The sequence below is a fragment of the Chelonia mydas genome, chromosome 21, assembly GCF_015237465.2.
Source record: "Chelonia mydas isolate rCheMyd1 chromosome 21, rCheMyd1.pri.v2, whole genome shotgun sequence".
NCBI classification, from domain to species: Eukaryota; Metazoa; Chordata; order Testudines; family Cheloniidae; genus Chelonia; species Chelonia mydas.
The window spans coordinates 16,953,262-16,966,786 of NC_051261.2; the positions used below are offsets into that span (position 1 = coordinate 16,953,262).

The 13,525-nt window shown below is 55.3% G+C and overlaps 1 protein-coding gene across 1 annotated transcript in view; it reads left to right on the top strand.

Annotated features, from left to right (window-relative positions):
* Positions 1–13,525, top strand: part of CPNE5 (copine 5) — a 194,278-nt gene that overhangs the window by 135,596 nt on the left and 45,157 nt on the right. Inside the window, exons 15-18 of the mRNA XM_037885250.2 lie at positions 7,232–7,278; positions 8,064–8,245; positions 11,324–11,451; positions 12,151–12,253. Of these exons, the coding sequence (XP_037741178.1) occupies positions 7,232–7,278; positions 8,064–8,245; positions 11,324–11,451; positions 12,151–12,253 (460 nt within the window). The remainder of the gene's footprint in view (positions 1–7,231; positions 7,279–8,063; positions 8,246–11,323; positions 11,452–12,150; positions 12,254–13,525) is intronic.

Genomic DNA, 13,525 nt, shown 5'->3' on the forward strand with positions numbered 1-13,525 from the left:
GCCCTGACAGACACAGGAGGGGGATGTGCTCAGACGGAAGAGGTGCTCCTGGCTGGGCTCTGTGGATGGACCGATCCCATCCATTCTCCTCTGCACACCAGGTGGACGTGCAGTCTGCGCACAAACCATCACGAAGAAGCCACTGCTGAGTGCACCCACGTGACTACCATGCATGTGACTCGACTGCGTAGGAGGGGCACTACCGGTGGCAGATATGCTGAGCAGGGAAGACCTGCCACAGATGCCACAGAGGGGTCTGTGACAGCAGATAGTCTAGCAGCATGCTGGAGTACCTCCCCATCTCTGCAGGGAGGCTCTGGGCAATCCAGCAAAGCACCGAACAGGACAGGTGCCGCAGGCAGGAAAAGAGGACTGACCACATCGCAAGAAGCAAGGGCTGCAGGAGGTCACTCCCTCCAAACAGGTCAGGGATGAGCTGCGTGTGCAAGACGGGATTTGGTTTAAAGGGGACCAAGCAGTAACCCCAGCAGATTTAAGAGCTGACATCATGAGACAGATACACGCTTCCCCCCTGGGGATAGAGGCCTGCCTGACATGAGCCAGGGGGTTGTATCTAGTGGCCAGGCATGAATGCCCACCTCAGAGCGTACATGGAACAGAGTGAACTGTGCAGTGTGTGTATATCTATGTATCAACACAAAAACAGCATCCATCCAGCATATGCGCAGCATCCTTCACAGTGTCACAGACACACAGTGGGCTGCCCTGGTACCCCAGGCATGGTCAGTCTCTGCACAGCGAATCGCACCACACCAGAACCTGTGAAGCTGGCTCCAGAGGCATATTAGAGCCCAAAGCCAGGGAGCCATTTGTGATAATGTTCCAGAGGGGCTCTCTCCTATTCTGTCCACCCCAGTGAGTTGATGATGTTATCAGCTGGATGGAGAATGCACGGCATGGTCCAGACAGGATTTCCCTACACAGTTGGTGGCGGGGAACAGTGGCACATGTGGTGTTTGCTGTACTTTGGTGATCAGTTTGTTGGCTGCATTGTGACATGGGACGTTAGGTGCGGGAATATTGGCTAGGACTGGTGACCACAGAAGTTTTGTTGACTTCAGTGAGCCTGTGACTCATGGAATGATTACGTTGTGTGTCTACTAGTCTAGTATGGGCAGAGCTGAACCAAACTGGGGCATAATGTTCTCCAGCTGAGTAACAGAGAGCAAGCCCCGAACAACACAGTGTTTGTACTTTGGCTGGACCCCTACCAGTTTGTCCAGAAGACAGTTTCCCTTGATCTTTTGAGCTATGTGAGTGAGATGGTATTTATATGTGATTGTGCATTGTAGTGTAACCCCTGGGTTCACTGGCTTTGGATCACACTGACCATTCAAAGTAAGGTTAAGAAAAGATGCAGAGTATATTGATCAACAAGAGAAAGAGACTAATGAAATCACAACCCACCGTGCTAATGACCGGAGCTGTGTGGTCACAGCAGGTCACGACTACAGACTGGTCAGCCTCACTTCAGTCCCCGGCAAAATCATGGAGCAGGTCCTCAAGGAATCCATTTTAAGCACTTGGAGGAGAGGAAGGTGATCAGGAACAGTCAACATGGATTCACCAAAGGCAAGTCATACCTGACCAACCTGATTGCCTTCTATGATGAGATAACTGGCTCTGTGGGCATAGGGAAAGTGGTGGATGTGATATATCTTGACTTTAGCAAAGCTTTTGATATGGTCTCCCACAGTATTCTTGCCAGCAAGTTAAAAAAGTATGGATTGGATGAATGGACTATAAGGTGGATAGAAAGCTGGCTAGATTGTCGGGCTCAACAGGTAGTGATCAATGGCTCCATGTCTAGTTTGTAGCAGATATCAAGCGGACTGCCCCAGGGGTCAGTCCTGGGGCCGATTTTGTTCAATATCTTTATTAATGATCTGGATAGTGGGATGAATTGCACCCTCAGCAAGTTCACAGATGACACTAAACTGGGAGGAGAGGTAGATACGCTGGAGGGTAGGGATAGGGTCCAGAGTGACCTACACAAATTGGAGGATTGGGCCAAAAGAAATCTGATGAGGTTCAACAAGGACAAGTGCAGAGTCCTGCACTTAGGAAGGAAGAATCCCATGCACCGCTACAGACTGGGGACCAACTGGCTAGGCAGCAGTTCTGCAGAAAATGACCTGGGGATTACAGTGGATAAGAATATATAAGTCAGCAGTGTGCCCTTGTTGCCAGGAAAGCCCATGGCATATTGGGCTGTATTAGTAGGGGCATTGCCAGCAGATCAAGGGAAGTGATTATTCCCCTCTATTCGGCACTGGTGAGGCCACACCTGGAGTACTGTGTCCAGTTTTGGTCCCCCCACTACAGAAGGGATGTGGACAAATTGGAGAGAGTCCCACGGAGGGCAACAAAAATGATTAGGGGGCTGGGGCACATGATTTACAAGGAGAGGCTGAGGGAACTGGGATTGTTTAGTCTGCAGAAGAGAAGAGTGAGGGGAGATTTGATAGCAGCCTAGATGACCTCCTGAGGTCTCTTCCAACCCTAATATTCTATGATTCCATTTTCAGGGAGGGGGGCTGTCGGGAGGACACTCTGGTAAGAACTGGGATCAGGAAACTGAAGGTGCATTTTGCAAGGTCTAGCATTCCTGACATGCTCTGTCCAGACAAAGGGCCACCACTCACTGCAGCAGAATTCAAATGATTCAGTGCCAAAGCTAAGCACAAGACGTCTTCCCCTGGGTACCCACAAAGCAACAGGCAGGCAGAGTCAGCAGCAAGGAGAGCCAAGAGACAGATGGCAAAGGCAAAACAGATGGAAGGGACATCTAGCACAGACAGACAGATCACAGAATCATAGAAGATTAGGGTTGGAAGAGACCTCAGGAGGTCATCTAGTCCAACCCCCTACTCAAAGCAGGACCAATCCCCAACTAAATCATCCCAGCCAGGGCTTTGTCAAGCCTGACCTTAAAAACCTCAAAGGAAGAAGATTCCACCACCTCCCTAGGTAACCTATTCCAGTGCTTCACCACCCTCCTAGTGAAATCGTGTTTCCTAATATCCAACCTAAACCTCCCCCACTGCAACTTGAGACCATTGCTCCTTGTTCTGTCATCTGCTGCCACTGAGAACAGCTGAGCTCCATCATCTTTGGAAACCCCCTTCAGGTAGTTGAAGGCTGCTATCAAATCTCCCCTCACTCTTCTCTTCTGCAGACTAAATAACCCCAGTTCCCTCAGCCTCTCCTCGTAAATCATGTGCCCCAGCCCCCGAATCATTTTTGTTGCCCTCTGTTGGACACTCCAATTTGTCCACATCCTTTCTGTATTCGGGGGGGGGACCAAAACTGGACTCAATACTCCAGGTTTGGCCTCACCAGTGCTGAATAGAGGGGAATAGTCACTTCCCTCGATCTGCTGGCAATGCTCCCACTAATACAGTCCAATATGCCATTGGTCTTCTTGGCAACAAGGGCACGCTGCTGACTCACATCCAGCTTCTCATCCACTGTAATCCCCAGGTCCTGTTCTGCAGAACTGTCATTGCTCGCCCACACACTGCTAGTTTTTGCCCCTTGGCGTTTTTAAGGGCTGCTCTCACAAGAGCTTTGGCCTTGTCTCTTCCCATCTGGCGGGTCAGGTGTTAATGCCCGTTGACAGCATCGGCCCCTTGTTAGGCGTCTCCCTGGGCAGCTGAGGGCACGGCTTGTCACAAAGCAGCTGATGCTGGTTTGTGGCAGGAGCTGACAGCCAGCACGGCACAGCTGAGATGATTGGAGAAGCCAGAGCTCCTGGTGGAAAGGTGCCCGTGGGCTGCCCTTTCAGCCATCACTCCTACTCAGTGCCAATGCTATCTAGCCCCTCAGCCCCACGAGGCACAGGGAGGTCAAGCCATTTTACACACATCCCAGGATGATAGTCCAGAGGTGACAAGGGATACATTTGATCTGTGTATTTGTCAGAGGTTTAATAAAACACTCCACAGGTGGGGACCAGCCTGCTCCTGCAGGTGGAGCAGTGATCCGCATGCCAGGACTCCTGGGTTCCTTTCCCAGCTCTGCACTGTGGTGGGGAGAGCTAGTGACTCTAGTGACTAGTGAGAGCTAGTGAGTTTAGTGACTCAGGGCAAGTGGGGTCTGGCCTGGCTCAGCTACAGCCTGGCTCTGTAACTCCTCACAAGCCTTGTGCTCGGGCAGCTCAGCTTGACACTCCTCAGAGGGGCCTGGGCTCAGCAGCTGCCGTTAACGATCACGCCTCCGAGGTGTCTCAAGTTGGACACGTCGAATTTCGGCCCTAGGAGTCAGATCTTTGGTGGGTTTAAATCAGCATCACGCCCCTGACTTCACTGTAGCGAGGCTGATTCACACCAGCGGCAGCTGGACCTTCGTTTATAGCATCTCCCTGATCCTGATGGGATTTGAGCATAAGTGATTCTTCTCTCACACTGGTGTAACACTACTGCTTTCAGTGGGGTCACTCCTGATTTACACCAGAGTCAGTAAAAGAGGAGCTGGGCCCAGTGGGATTAGGGTGGGTAAGAGGGGAATAGGGCCCAGTGGGATTACTCCTGATTTACACCAGGGTGAGTGAGTGAGGAATTGAGCCCACTGGGGTTATTCCTGATTTACACCAGAGTGGGTAAGAGGGGAATTGGGCCTAGTGGGATTACTCCTGATTTACATCAGGATGAGTGAGAGAGGAATCGAGCCTAATAAGATTACTCCTGATTTACACCAGGGTGGGTAAGAGGGGAATGGGGCCCAGTGGGATTACTTCTGATTTACACCAGTGTGGGTAAGAGGGGAATGGGGCCCAGTGGGATTACTTCTGATTTACACCAGTGTGGGTAAGAGGGGAATCGGGCCCAGTGGGGTTACTCCTGATTTATACCCTGGGAGGAGAATCAAACCCATACTTTCATTCTCCTCTCATCCATTCAACCAAACCACTTCTCTGGAGAGGGGCTGGGGTGAGAGGAAGGTGTCTGCGTTCACAAACACTGCTGATGACTCGTGGGGTACAGTCTCCTTAGTTGCCTAATTAATGTAGCTGATTAAAACCTTGCCATGGCTAATGTGCCTGGTCCGGCGGCCGCAGAGTCAGCGTTGCTGTTGAGTAGCAGGCCGAGGCGGAAGGGGATGTGCATGGACAGCGGATATAATAGGCGTTAGCACAGCCGTCTCTGCTGCCCCACACATGGGCTGTGGTGCCCCCCACCCTGCCTCTTCCCCTCCCTGCTCTGGCCCTTCCCCGAGGCTCCCACGGCTTGCTGCTGCTGCCTGGGGTGAATCTTCCTCCTCTCCTCTCCCCAGCCCCTTCCCCTTCCCCCCCTCGGAGGTCCCCACAGCTGCAGGCCGCGTCTCTGGGTGCGGGGGGAGTGTGAGAATGCGAGCGGGGAGTCAGTGGCAGACGGGGGGAGTGAGGAGGTGAGCAGAGGGGATCCCCGACTAACTTTACACAGTGAAAAAGCCTTCCAGAGACCGAGTAGCAGAGATCACTGGAACTGTTACAGAGCCATGACAGTGGTAATGAACCCATCTGACAGGCATTCACCAACGCCCAGGGAGCCTTTGGCCACATTCCGCTGGCTTTTCTATTGGAGGAAAATCTGTTATTGGGGTTAAAACCAGTTTCCCAACCATGACGCCTCAGTGAGTCTCTGTACCCAGAAGTAACTGCTGGCCTGGCTCAAGGAGGAGCTGCCATAGCCAGTGCGTTTATTTCTTGATCTAGTCGTTTTATTCAAACCCAGTTGAAGTAAACAAGCCTGGCAGGGAATTCTGGGTAAGGAAGGTGATTAAACTGCTGCCCTAATGCCGGCTGCCACCGACAAGCACTTTCCAAAAGGACAGATTAGGCTTCAGGATGGTGCAGGCAGCCTGGTGCTTCGTCTCTCTGTATGGCGTATACCAAACTCCCTGCCATGCAGAGGAGAATCTGTCTGGCAATTCGGCTACACCTGGTGCCTTGGGGAATGTTATTAGTGCTTTAAGGTGAAAAGGGGCGAGGGTGTCACGGGAGGGTGCAGCAGCAGGTAAGGAGGCGAGCGGGGAGCCAGCTGCACAGCAGGTGGGGGGGTCTGGTGGGGGGGGAAGGGTCTGGCGGGGGCGGGGTGAGGAGGCCAGCAGCAGGTGGGCGAGCAGCAGGCGAGCGGGGGAGGAGATGATTGGAGGGGTGTGTGAAGAGGTGAGTGGCGAATCAGGGGTGGGGCCTGGTGCAGAGCAGGGGTGGAGTGGGGGTAGGACTGTGGGCGGAAGAGGCAGGACAAGGAGCTCGCCTCCCCCAGGGGAAATTTCACCCACCACCAATGGGGACATGGCTGGCGTGCCAGTCACTGCAGACAATCCTATGTACTCAGTCCACACTTACCCCTTCTGTGCAGGGCGAGTGGGGAATTCATAGACCCCGGAGCTGGGTTCTCACCTGGCTGCTGCTGTGGTCATGGGATGATTTCTGGGTGCGTGGGAGCAGCTCGCTGATCTGACAGAGTGAGTGTGGGCTCCTTTCCCAGTCTCCTCTCTACAGGGCCTGATCCTGCAAAATGCTGGAAATACCAGGGGCTATGGGTGCTCAGTGCCTCTCTGGCTCAAGCCAGGGGATGAGAGCACAGGTGGGCACCAGGAAATGGACCCAGCTTGAGAGTCAAAGGCAGGGCTGTAAAACAACCCAAGAGGGAGCTCCGCACTCCTGGTCAGACAGGCAGAATTGCTCAGCTCAGCTTCCGTTGTTCTCAGCCCAGCCCCAGCTGTGAGCAGTTCTGGCCATTAACGTGTCTCTTATTGACTCAGGCCCCCCTTTATCTCCCTGACCAAAGCTGCTGTCTCCAGTCGCTTTGAGGCTCGGCTGGGGTGAAATGCGATGTGCGGGTGCAGTGCCCAGGTGGGAGAGCCTGGCCACTGGCTCGATGACTCCACTCTCCCTGCTTAGATCCCCTCGAAGCTCTCCCCACCTGCTGCACTGGGGAGATGTTAACAAAGGCCATTGGGAGCTCGCTTGGCTGCCAGTTTCCCATGGATTTGCTCAGCTGTGCATTGCCACCTGTGACATCTGTGCATCAAGAGACTGCAGGTGAGAACAGCACAGTTTGAATCTCCGTCTGAGCTCTTCCAAACAAGCCAGGGTGTCGAGGCCTGGCGACTGGTTTGGGAACATTAGCCCCATCGAGGGTGGAGTCTGAACAGAACGCCTGCAGAATCTGCACCAGCCTGCCAGAGCTTCTGACTAATGGTGTCATTGTCCCCTTTTCAGGACACAGATCAATTTCACAGTGGCCATTGACTTCACAGCTTCCAATGGTGAGTTCTACCAGATTAACCGTACTAATGTTCCCTGAAGCATGGTCAGTCTCTGTTCAGACAGCTGGTGGCTGCTCAGACAATACATTACACTAAACCCCTCTGAGATGTTATGTATTTATTGCACAGTCGTCCATTCCCCATAAAGGCCTGTGAAATCAATAGTTATTTGATGACTGTTGAGCACTTGTTAAATCTGTCGATAGGTATTAGGTACCCTTACAGGGATGGGGTTTTATACTATTAACGAACAAGTGTCCTGCCCAAACACCTGGGGCCTGGTTCTGTTCTGATTTAGAGCAGTTTGATACCAGCATCACTCCACTGGCCTCCGCAGAGTTACTCCTCATTTACACGGGTGGAGGTGAGAGCTGGATCCTGGCCCTTGGGTCACCATGTTTTCTCAAGCCACCCAGGCCAATGCCCATGGACATCAATGAGGGTTGGACTCACCTCACTGGTATTATTGATTATTTATATTGCCATAGTGACTAGTAGCCGCGATTCTGGCCCAGGATCCCATGGTGCAAGGTGCTGTACAAACAGAACAAAAGCACAGTCCCTGCCCCACACAGCTGACAATCGCTCTCTTATGTCAGTTTCCCCCCTACAGTGACAGAGGAATTACTCTTGACTTCCCTTGGTGTGTGTGAGAATCGGGCCCTGAGTAAAGACCTCAGTCCCTCAGCTGACCTGACAAATGCACATGCCCCCACCAAACCCCCACTGCTTTGCCCATGTGCTGCTGCCTGCTGGTCTGTGTGACCCTTCTCTCTCTCCGTCAGGCAACCCCTCGCAATCCACCTCCCTGCACTACATGAACCCGTACCAGCTCAACGCCTACGCCATGGCACTGAAGGCGGTGGGCGAGATCATCCAGGACTACGACAGTGACAAGATGTTCCCCGCACTTGGGTTCGGAGCCAAAATCCCTCCTGACGGGCACGTGTCCCACGAGTTCCCCCTGGTACTGCCATCCCCTTCGAATCGCTCTTCCACTTAGGGCAGGTCTACACTACCAGCTGGCATCAGCACAGCTGAGCTGCTCTCGAGCTGCTGGTGAAGGCGTGCCACGCCGACGGGAGAGAGCTCTCCTCTTGGGTTCATAACTCCACCTCCGCCAGAGGCGGTGGCTATTGCAGCAGGGCGGTCACCCCGCTTGGGTTGAAAACAGCCCTGGGAAAGGGCTGCCCCGGGGAGCCAATCACAAGCGGGCTTGAGGCAGCCAATCAGGGTATAAGAAGGGCGCCTGGGGAGACAGAAGTCAGAAGGATGGAGCTGCTTGGGAGAGATGGGGTCCCTTGGACAGAGCAGAGCAGAGCAGAGCAGAGCAGAGCAGAGCAGAGCAGAGCAGAGCAGAGCAGAGCAGAGCAGAGCAGAGCAGAGCAGAGCAGAGCAGAGCAGGGAAGGGCTGGGGAAGGGCTGGGGAAGGGCAGGCTGAGCTGGGGAGCTCTGGCCCGGCGACCTCCCAGGCTGAGGCCTTGCAGCAAAGGCCTGAGGACATACTAGGGCTGCCGGGAGGCAGCCAGGCCAAGAAAAGCAGCAGGTCCAACCCCCTTGCCAGTGATGAGTGGCCATTTCAGACGGCAGCCTGCCCCTGAGAGAAGGGGCTAGATGACGACTGGCAGTAGCCACTGAGACAAGGTGGGTACAGGGCAGGGGTGGGCAAACTTTTTGGCCTGAGGGCCACATCGGGTTTCCAAAATTGTATGGAGGGCTGGTTAGGGGAGGCTGTGTGCCGCCCCAAACAGCCATAGCCTGGCCCCTGACCCCTATCTGATCCCCCCTGCTTCTTGCCCCCTGATGGCCCCGCCTGGGACTCCTACCCCATCCAATCCCCCCCGTTCCCTGTCCCCTGATGGCCCCCTGGGACTCCTGCCCCATCCACCCCTCCCTGACCACCCCTGGAACCCCTGCCCCTGACTGCCCCCCACTGCCCCATCCAACCCCTCTTCTCATTCCTGACTGCCCCCCTGGGACCCCTGCCCCATCCAACCACCCTTCTCCCTGTCCCCTGACTGCCCCCTGGTGCCCCATCCAACCCCCCCTTTCCTTCCTGACTGCCCCCCCGGGACCTCTGCCCCCATTCAACCCTCCTGTTTCCTGCCCTCTGACCGCCCTGACCCCTCAAACTTCCCTGCCCTCTATCCACCCCCCGCCCCCCGCTCCCTGCCCCCTTACCGCGCTGCCTGGAGCACCGGGTCAGGCTGGGCTCTGCAGCTGTGCAACCCCAGGAGCTCCCAGCCCCCCCCCACCCCCCAGCCCGGAGCATTGTCGCCAGCGGCGTGGTGCGCTGAGGCGGCGGGGGAGGGGAACAGTGGGGGAGGGGCCGGGGACGAGCCTCCCGGCCAGGAGCTCAGGGGCTGGGCAGGAGGGTCCCGCTGGCCGTAGTTTGCCCACCTCTGGTATAGGGCATTGGGGTTCCCCTGGGAGGGGAGACCCAGAGTGTGGGGGCATTGCTGTGGGGCAGCACCCGTGGGGCAGCGGCACTGGGGTCCGTGAGGGACATGGGGCCAGAGGTGGTGGAGACAAGGGGGCAGGTACCTGCGAGTGAGAAACCGGCCAGAGGAGGGCGCGCCTGAGCTGGATGAGCTAGTTCCCAGAGTGCCAGCAGGAGGCGCCGTGGCGGTGAGTGCCCTGCCCTGCTACAGTGTGCTGGCGCCGTGTGTCGGTCAGGATGGCGGCGTCGCTCCGCGGGTGTGGGTTATGCACACACCTTAGCCGCGTAACCCTGCCGTGGTCACCAGCGCGTAGACAGCCTCTTTTCCAGCCTCTGCAGCCATGCTGTGCCCGGGCGGAAGTGACGGGCCTCGCTCCTGTCCGGCCAGCGGTCTGGCCAGAGCCTGAAAGAGCAGCCCCGTGAGGCACTGAGCACCCTCAGCTCCTGCCGGCTGCGGTGGGTGTGGATGATGCTCAGCGCCTGACGGGATCAGGCCCTTAGTGGGGGTCAGGGCGTGGATGGCACCACCTCCCCACTAGTCTGACCCACTGGTTAGACCAGCCAGTCCGTGTGATCCCTGAGCAGACTTGCCGGAGGTGCCTCCGCAGAGCAGCCAACGCTGATCAGGGCCCGTGACTGTGGCACAGCCTGACGGGTCTCCGAGTGCTTGGTCGGCCCTAGCGGAGCCTCAGTGGGTCCCTCTGCACAGCCGCCGCGGCGAGGCCCAGAGCTGGGCTCAGCAGCCTCGGGCTTGTGCTGCGGCTCTCAAAACATCTGGGTAGATGCTTGGGCTCCGACGCCCACCCCCCACCGTAGGCTTCAGAGCCCGAGCGCCAGCCCCAGTCCAATCGTCTACACACAGTTGGCGCACAAGCCGAGTGTGTCGACCCCGGGCTCTGAGCCATGCTGCTCTGGGCTTCCACGAGGCCTCTGTGGCTTGGCCTTAGCCGGCCAAACGGCCATGATCACCAGGGGTAGGAGCATAGCTGCTCTGAGGACAGGACAATGGATTTCCCATGGGGAGGGAATAAAAATTTGAGCAGGGAAACCTGGTTTTTCTTAGTGAGCCTCTTCCCAGTCCCCGCTGGAGAAGGGACATAGCTGCTGTCTCCCCGCCCCCACCCCCAGGAGAGAGCTTCCCTCCTTACAGCATGGGGGAGGTAACTCTGGTGACTCTCTGAGCCCCACTCTCTGGAGATGCCAGCTAGGGACTGAGCCTCAGCAATGGAAGCCATTTCAGTGCCAGAGCTGGGTCTCCTGGGTTCTAGTCCCACCTCATGGGTGTACTCTGTTTGTCCTTGGTTAAGCCATGTCCCCTCTCTGTGCCTCAGTTTCCCCACCAGGAACATGGGGATGATGGTGCTTTTAAAGCAATTTGAGATCCTAGGATGGAAACCACTGCACAAGTGCTAAGTGTTATCATCACTGTTCCTCTGAGGCCATAGGGTAACCCCTTCAGGTGATTCCTCCCAGCACTGTGGGGAATTCCTCACATTCCTCTGGCCAGCGCTTCAAGCCGGGCTCTGGGAAATAAAAGTGGGGGGATGGGGAATGACTCCCCTGTTTGGGAACCCCCCCTCACTGCCCTTCCTCCCTCTCTCTCAGAACGGCAACACCGACAACCCCTACTGCAGCGGGATTGAGGGCATTTTAGAAGCCTATCACAAGAGCCTCAAGACTGTCCAGCTGTATGGCCCAACTAACTTTGCCCCGGTAGTCAACCATGTGGCCAGGTACATCCAGCTAGTGCATTGACTCGGTGGCAGTATCCCACAGCCAGGCTTGCTCGGTCACCTCTCCCTGGGTCAGAAGTGGGCTGGTGGTACCCACTAGAGAGCTGTGGCAGTGCCTGCATAGAATGGCCAACTGGGAGCAGCAAAAGAGTCAAGAGCTGTTTGATCACAGCCAGAGCCGGGAAGGAGCTAGCCAGGGCAGTGGATCCTCCAGGGCTGTGTCCAATCCATGTGTATGTCTCAAGCCCTGGGTTCCGGGAGCATGGTGTGTATTTATGTCACTCCCTGGCCTGGGTCAAGGCCCATGTTTAACACCCTGCAGCTGGACTAGCAGGGATGTGCCACAGCCCTTTACTCCCAGGAGAATCCTGGCTTGGGTAAGTGGTGTCACAGCCCAGCTCTCTTGGGAGCTCACATGGCCCCTGGGCAACAGCAGAAACGGAGGTTACATTTGGGGGCAGGGAGAGGAGGAGGGGGACTCCCCTTGGGGAGCGCTAATCTTGCCACAGAAATCTCCCAAACTGGGAAATTGGAGAAGCTGCTCTGTACCACAGACCTGGGGACAAATTCCCCATGGGGTCACTGGAGTTACCCCAGGGATGAACATGGCCCAGGGCAGCAAGGTTAGAGCTCAGAGTCCCTAATCCCCGGTACCCACCCCCCAGAAGCCTACTCTCACATGGACATCTTCCCGTCCAGGTACGCCACCACTGAACAGGACGGCTCCCAGTACTTCGTGCTCCTGATCATCACGGACGGGGTGATATCGGACATGGCTCAGACGAAGGAAGCCATCGTCAATGTGAGTAGCCGGGGTTCCGCTCACCTGCGGTGCCACCAGTGTCCTGCAGCACACCAAGCCAGTGTCTGCCTGAGTGCCACTCGCTCGGACAGACAGAAAGTAACATCAAGCAAGCAGATGTTACTAGACCCGCTAAGGGTGATGGCTTATGCAGAATCCCAGTGAGGTTTGTCAAGCTCTGTCTAGCCTCATGTGGAGGTAATGGAGTTCAAGATTAGCCCCTGTCTCCAGAGGTTCCCTAAATTCTGTCAGCCCAGTGTCCCAGGTACCAGAGAGCTCAGAGGCTCCCGTGGCTGTTGACAGACGGGTGGCTATAACAACCTGGGGACTCGGTCTGTGCCCTCATCACTTGGGTGGCCCAACCTCCTTCTGTGCCCACTAATGGGCACAGTCGGAAGCTTTGGCCTTTTCCCTTCGCTAGAGGCGTTGACTTAGGGCAGCAGTGATTGCATAACAACCCTGTGCGAATGCAGAGACCCGACTGTGATATTTGTCATTGTCATAGGAAGCGATTAGTACTAGCTCCATGGGACAAGCCAGCCAAATCCACACCTTTAGAACAAATGCTACACATGCTGTGCAGTCAGAAAGTCACCCCTACAGGGTTACTCTACCTCCTCCCCAGGCTTGTAATCTCCTACTGTCCCTTCCTGTGACATACCAGCGCACAATCCAGATCAGTGAGGAGATGTGTCACCCCTGCCCTGCAGCCTGGGGTGCCTTACAATGCTTTGCTGAAATGGCTCCCACCTGGGCCACTCACAAACAGCCTGCCACATGAAAGTCTGTGTGTGACTGGGTTACACTCTGGTTCTCACCAGCCTGGGTTATACTGCAAGGTGACCGCAACACACTCCCAGTCTTAAATTTCCCCCCAGAAAGGTATATCCTGTCCTTCCCAGCTGTCTCCTGTACAGTACAAGCCATATTAGGTCTGTCATTTCTCCTAAAGGAATAATATGCACACAACTTGCCACCCCAGATGGAGTTTCCCAGACACTCCAATTTAAACACACTGTATTAGATAAAACAATAAAACAAGTTTATTAACCACAAAGAGAGAGATTGTAAGAGTACGGGTAATGAGGCATAAAAGTCAGAAATGGTTACAAGAAAAATAAAGACAAAATGCTACTGGTGCCTAACTTAACAAACTCTACTAAATTCAAAGCAAAGTTTTCTCATCCCATGTTTCTGCTGTCTGACTGGACAAACTTCTTAGGTCAGGATCCCACCCCCGAGTCCAACGACTGCTTCCTTTGTCACTTCAGG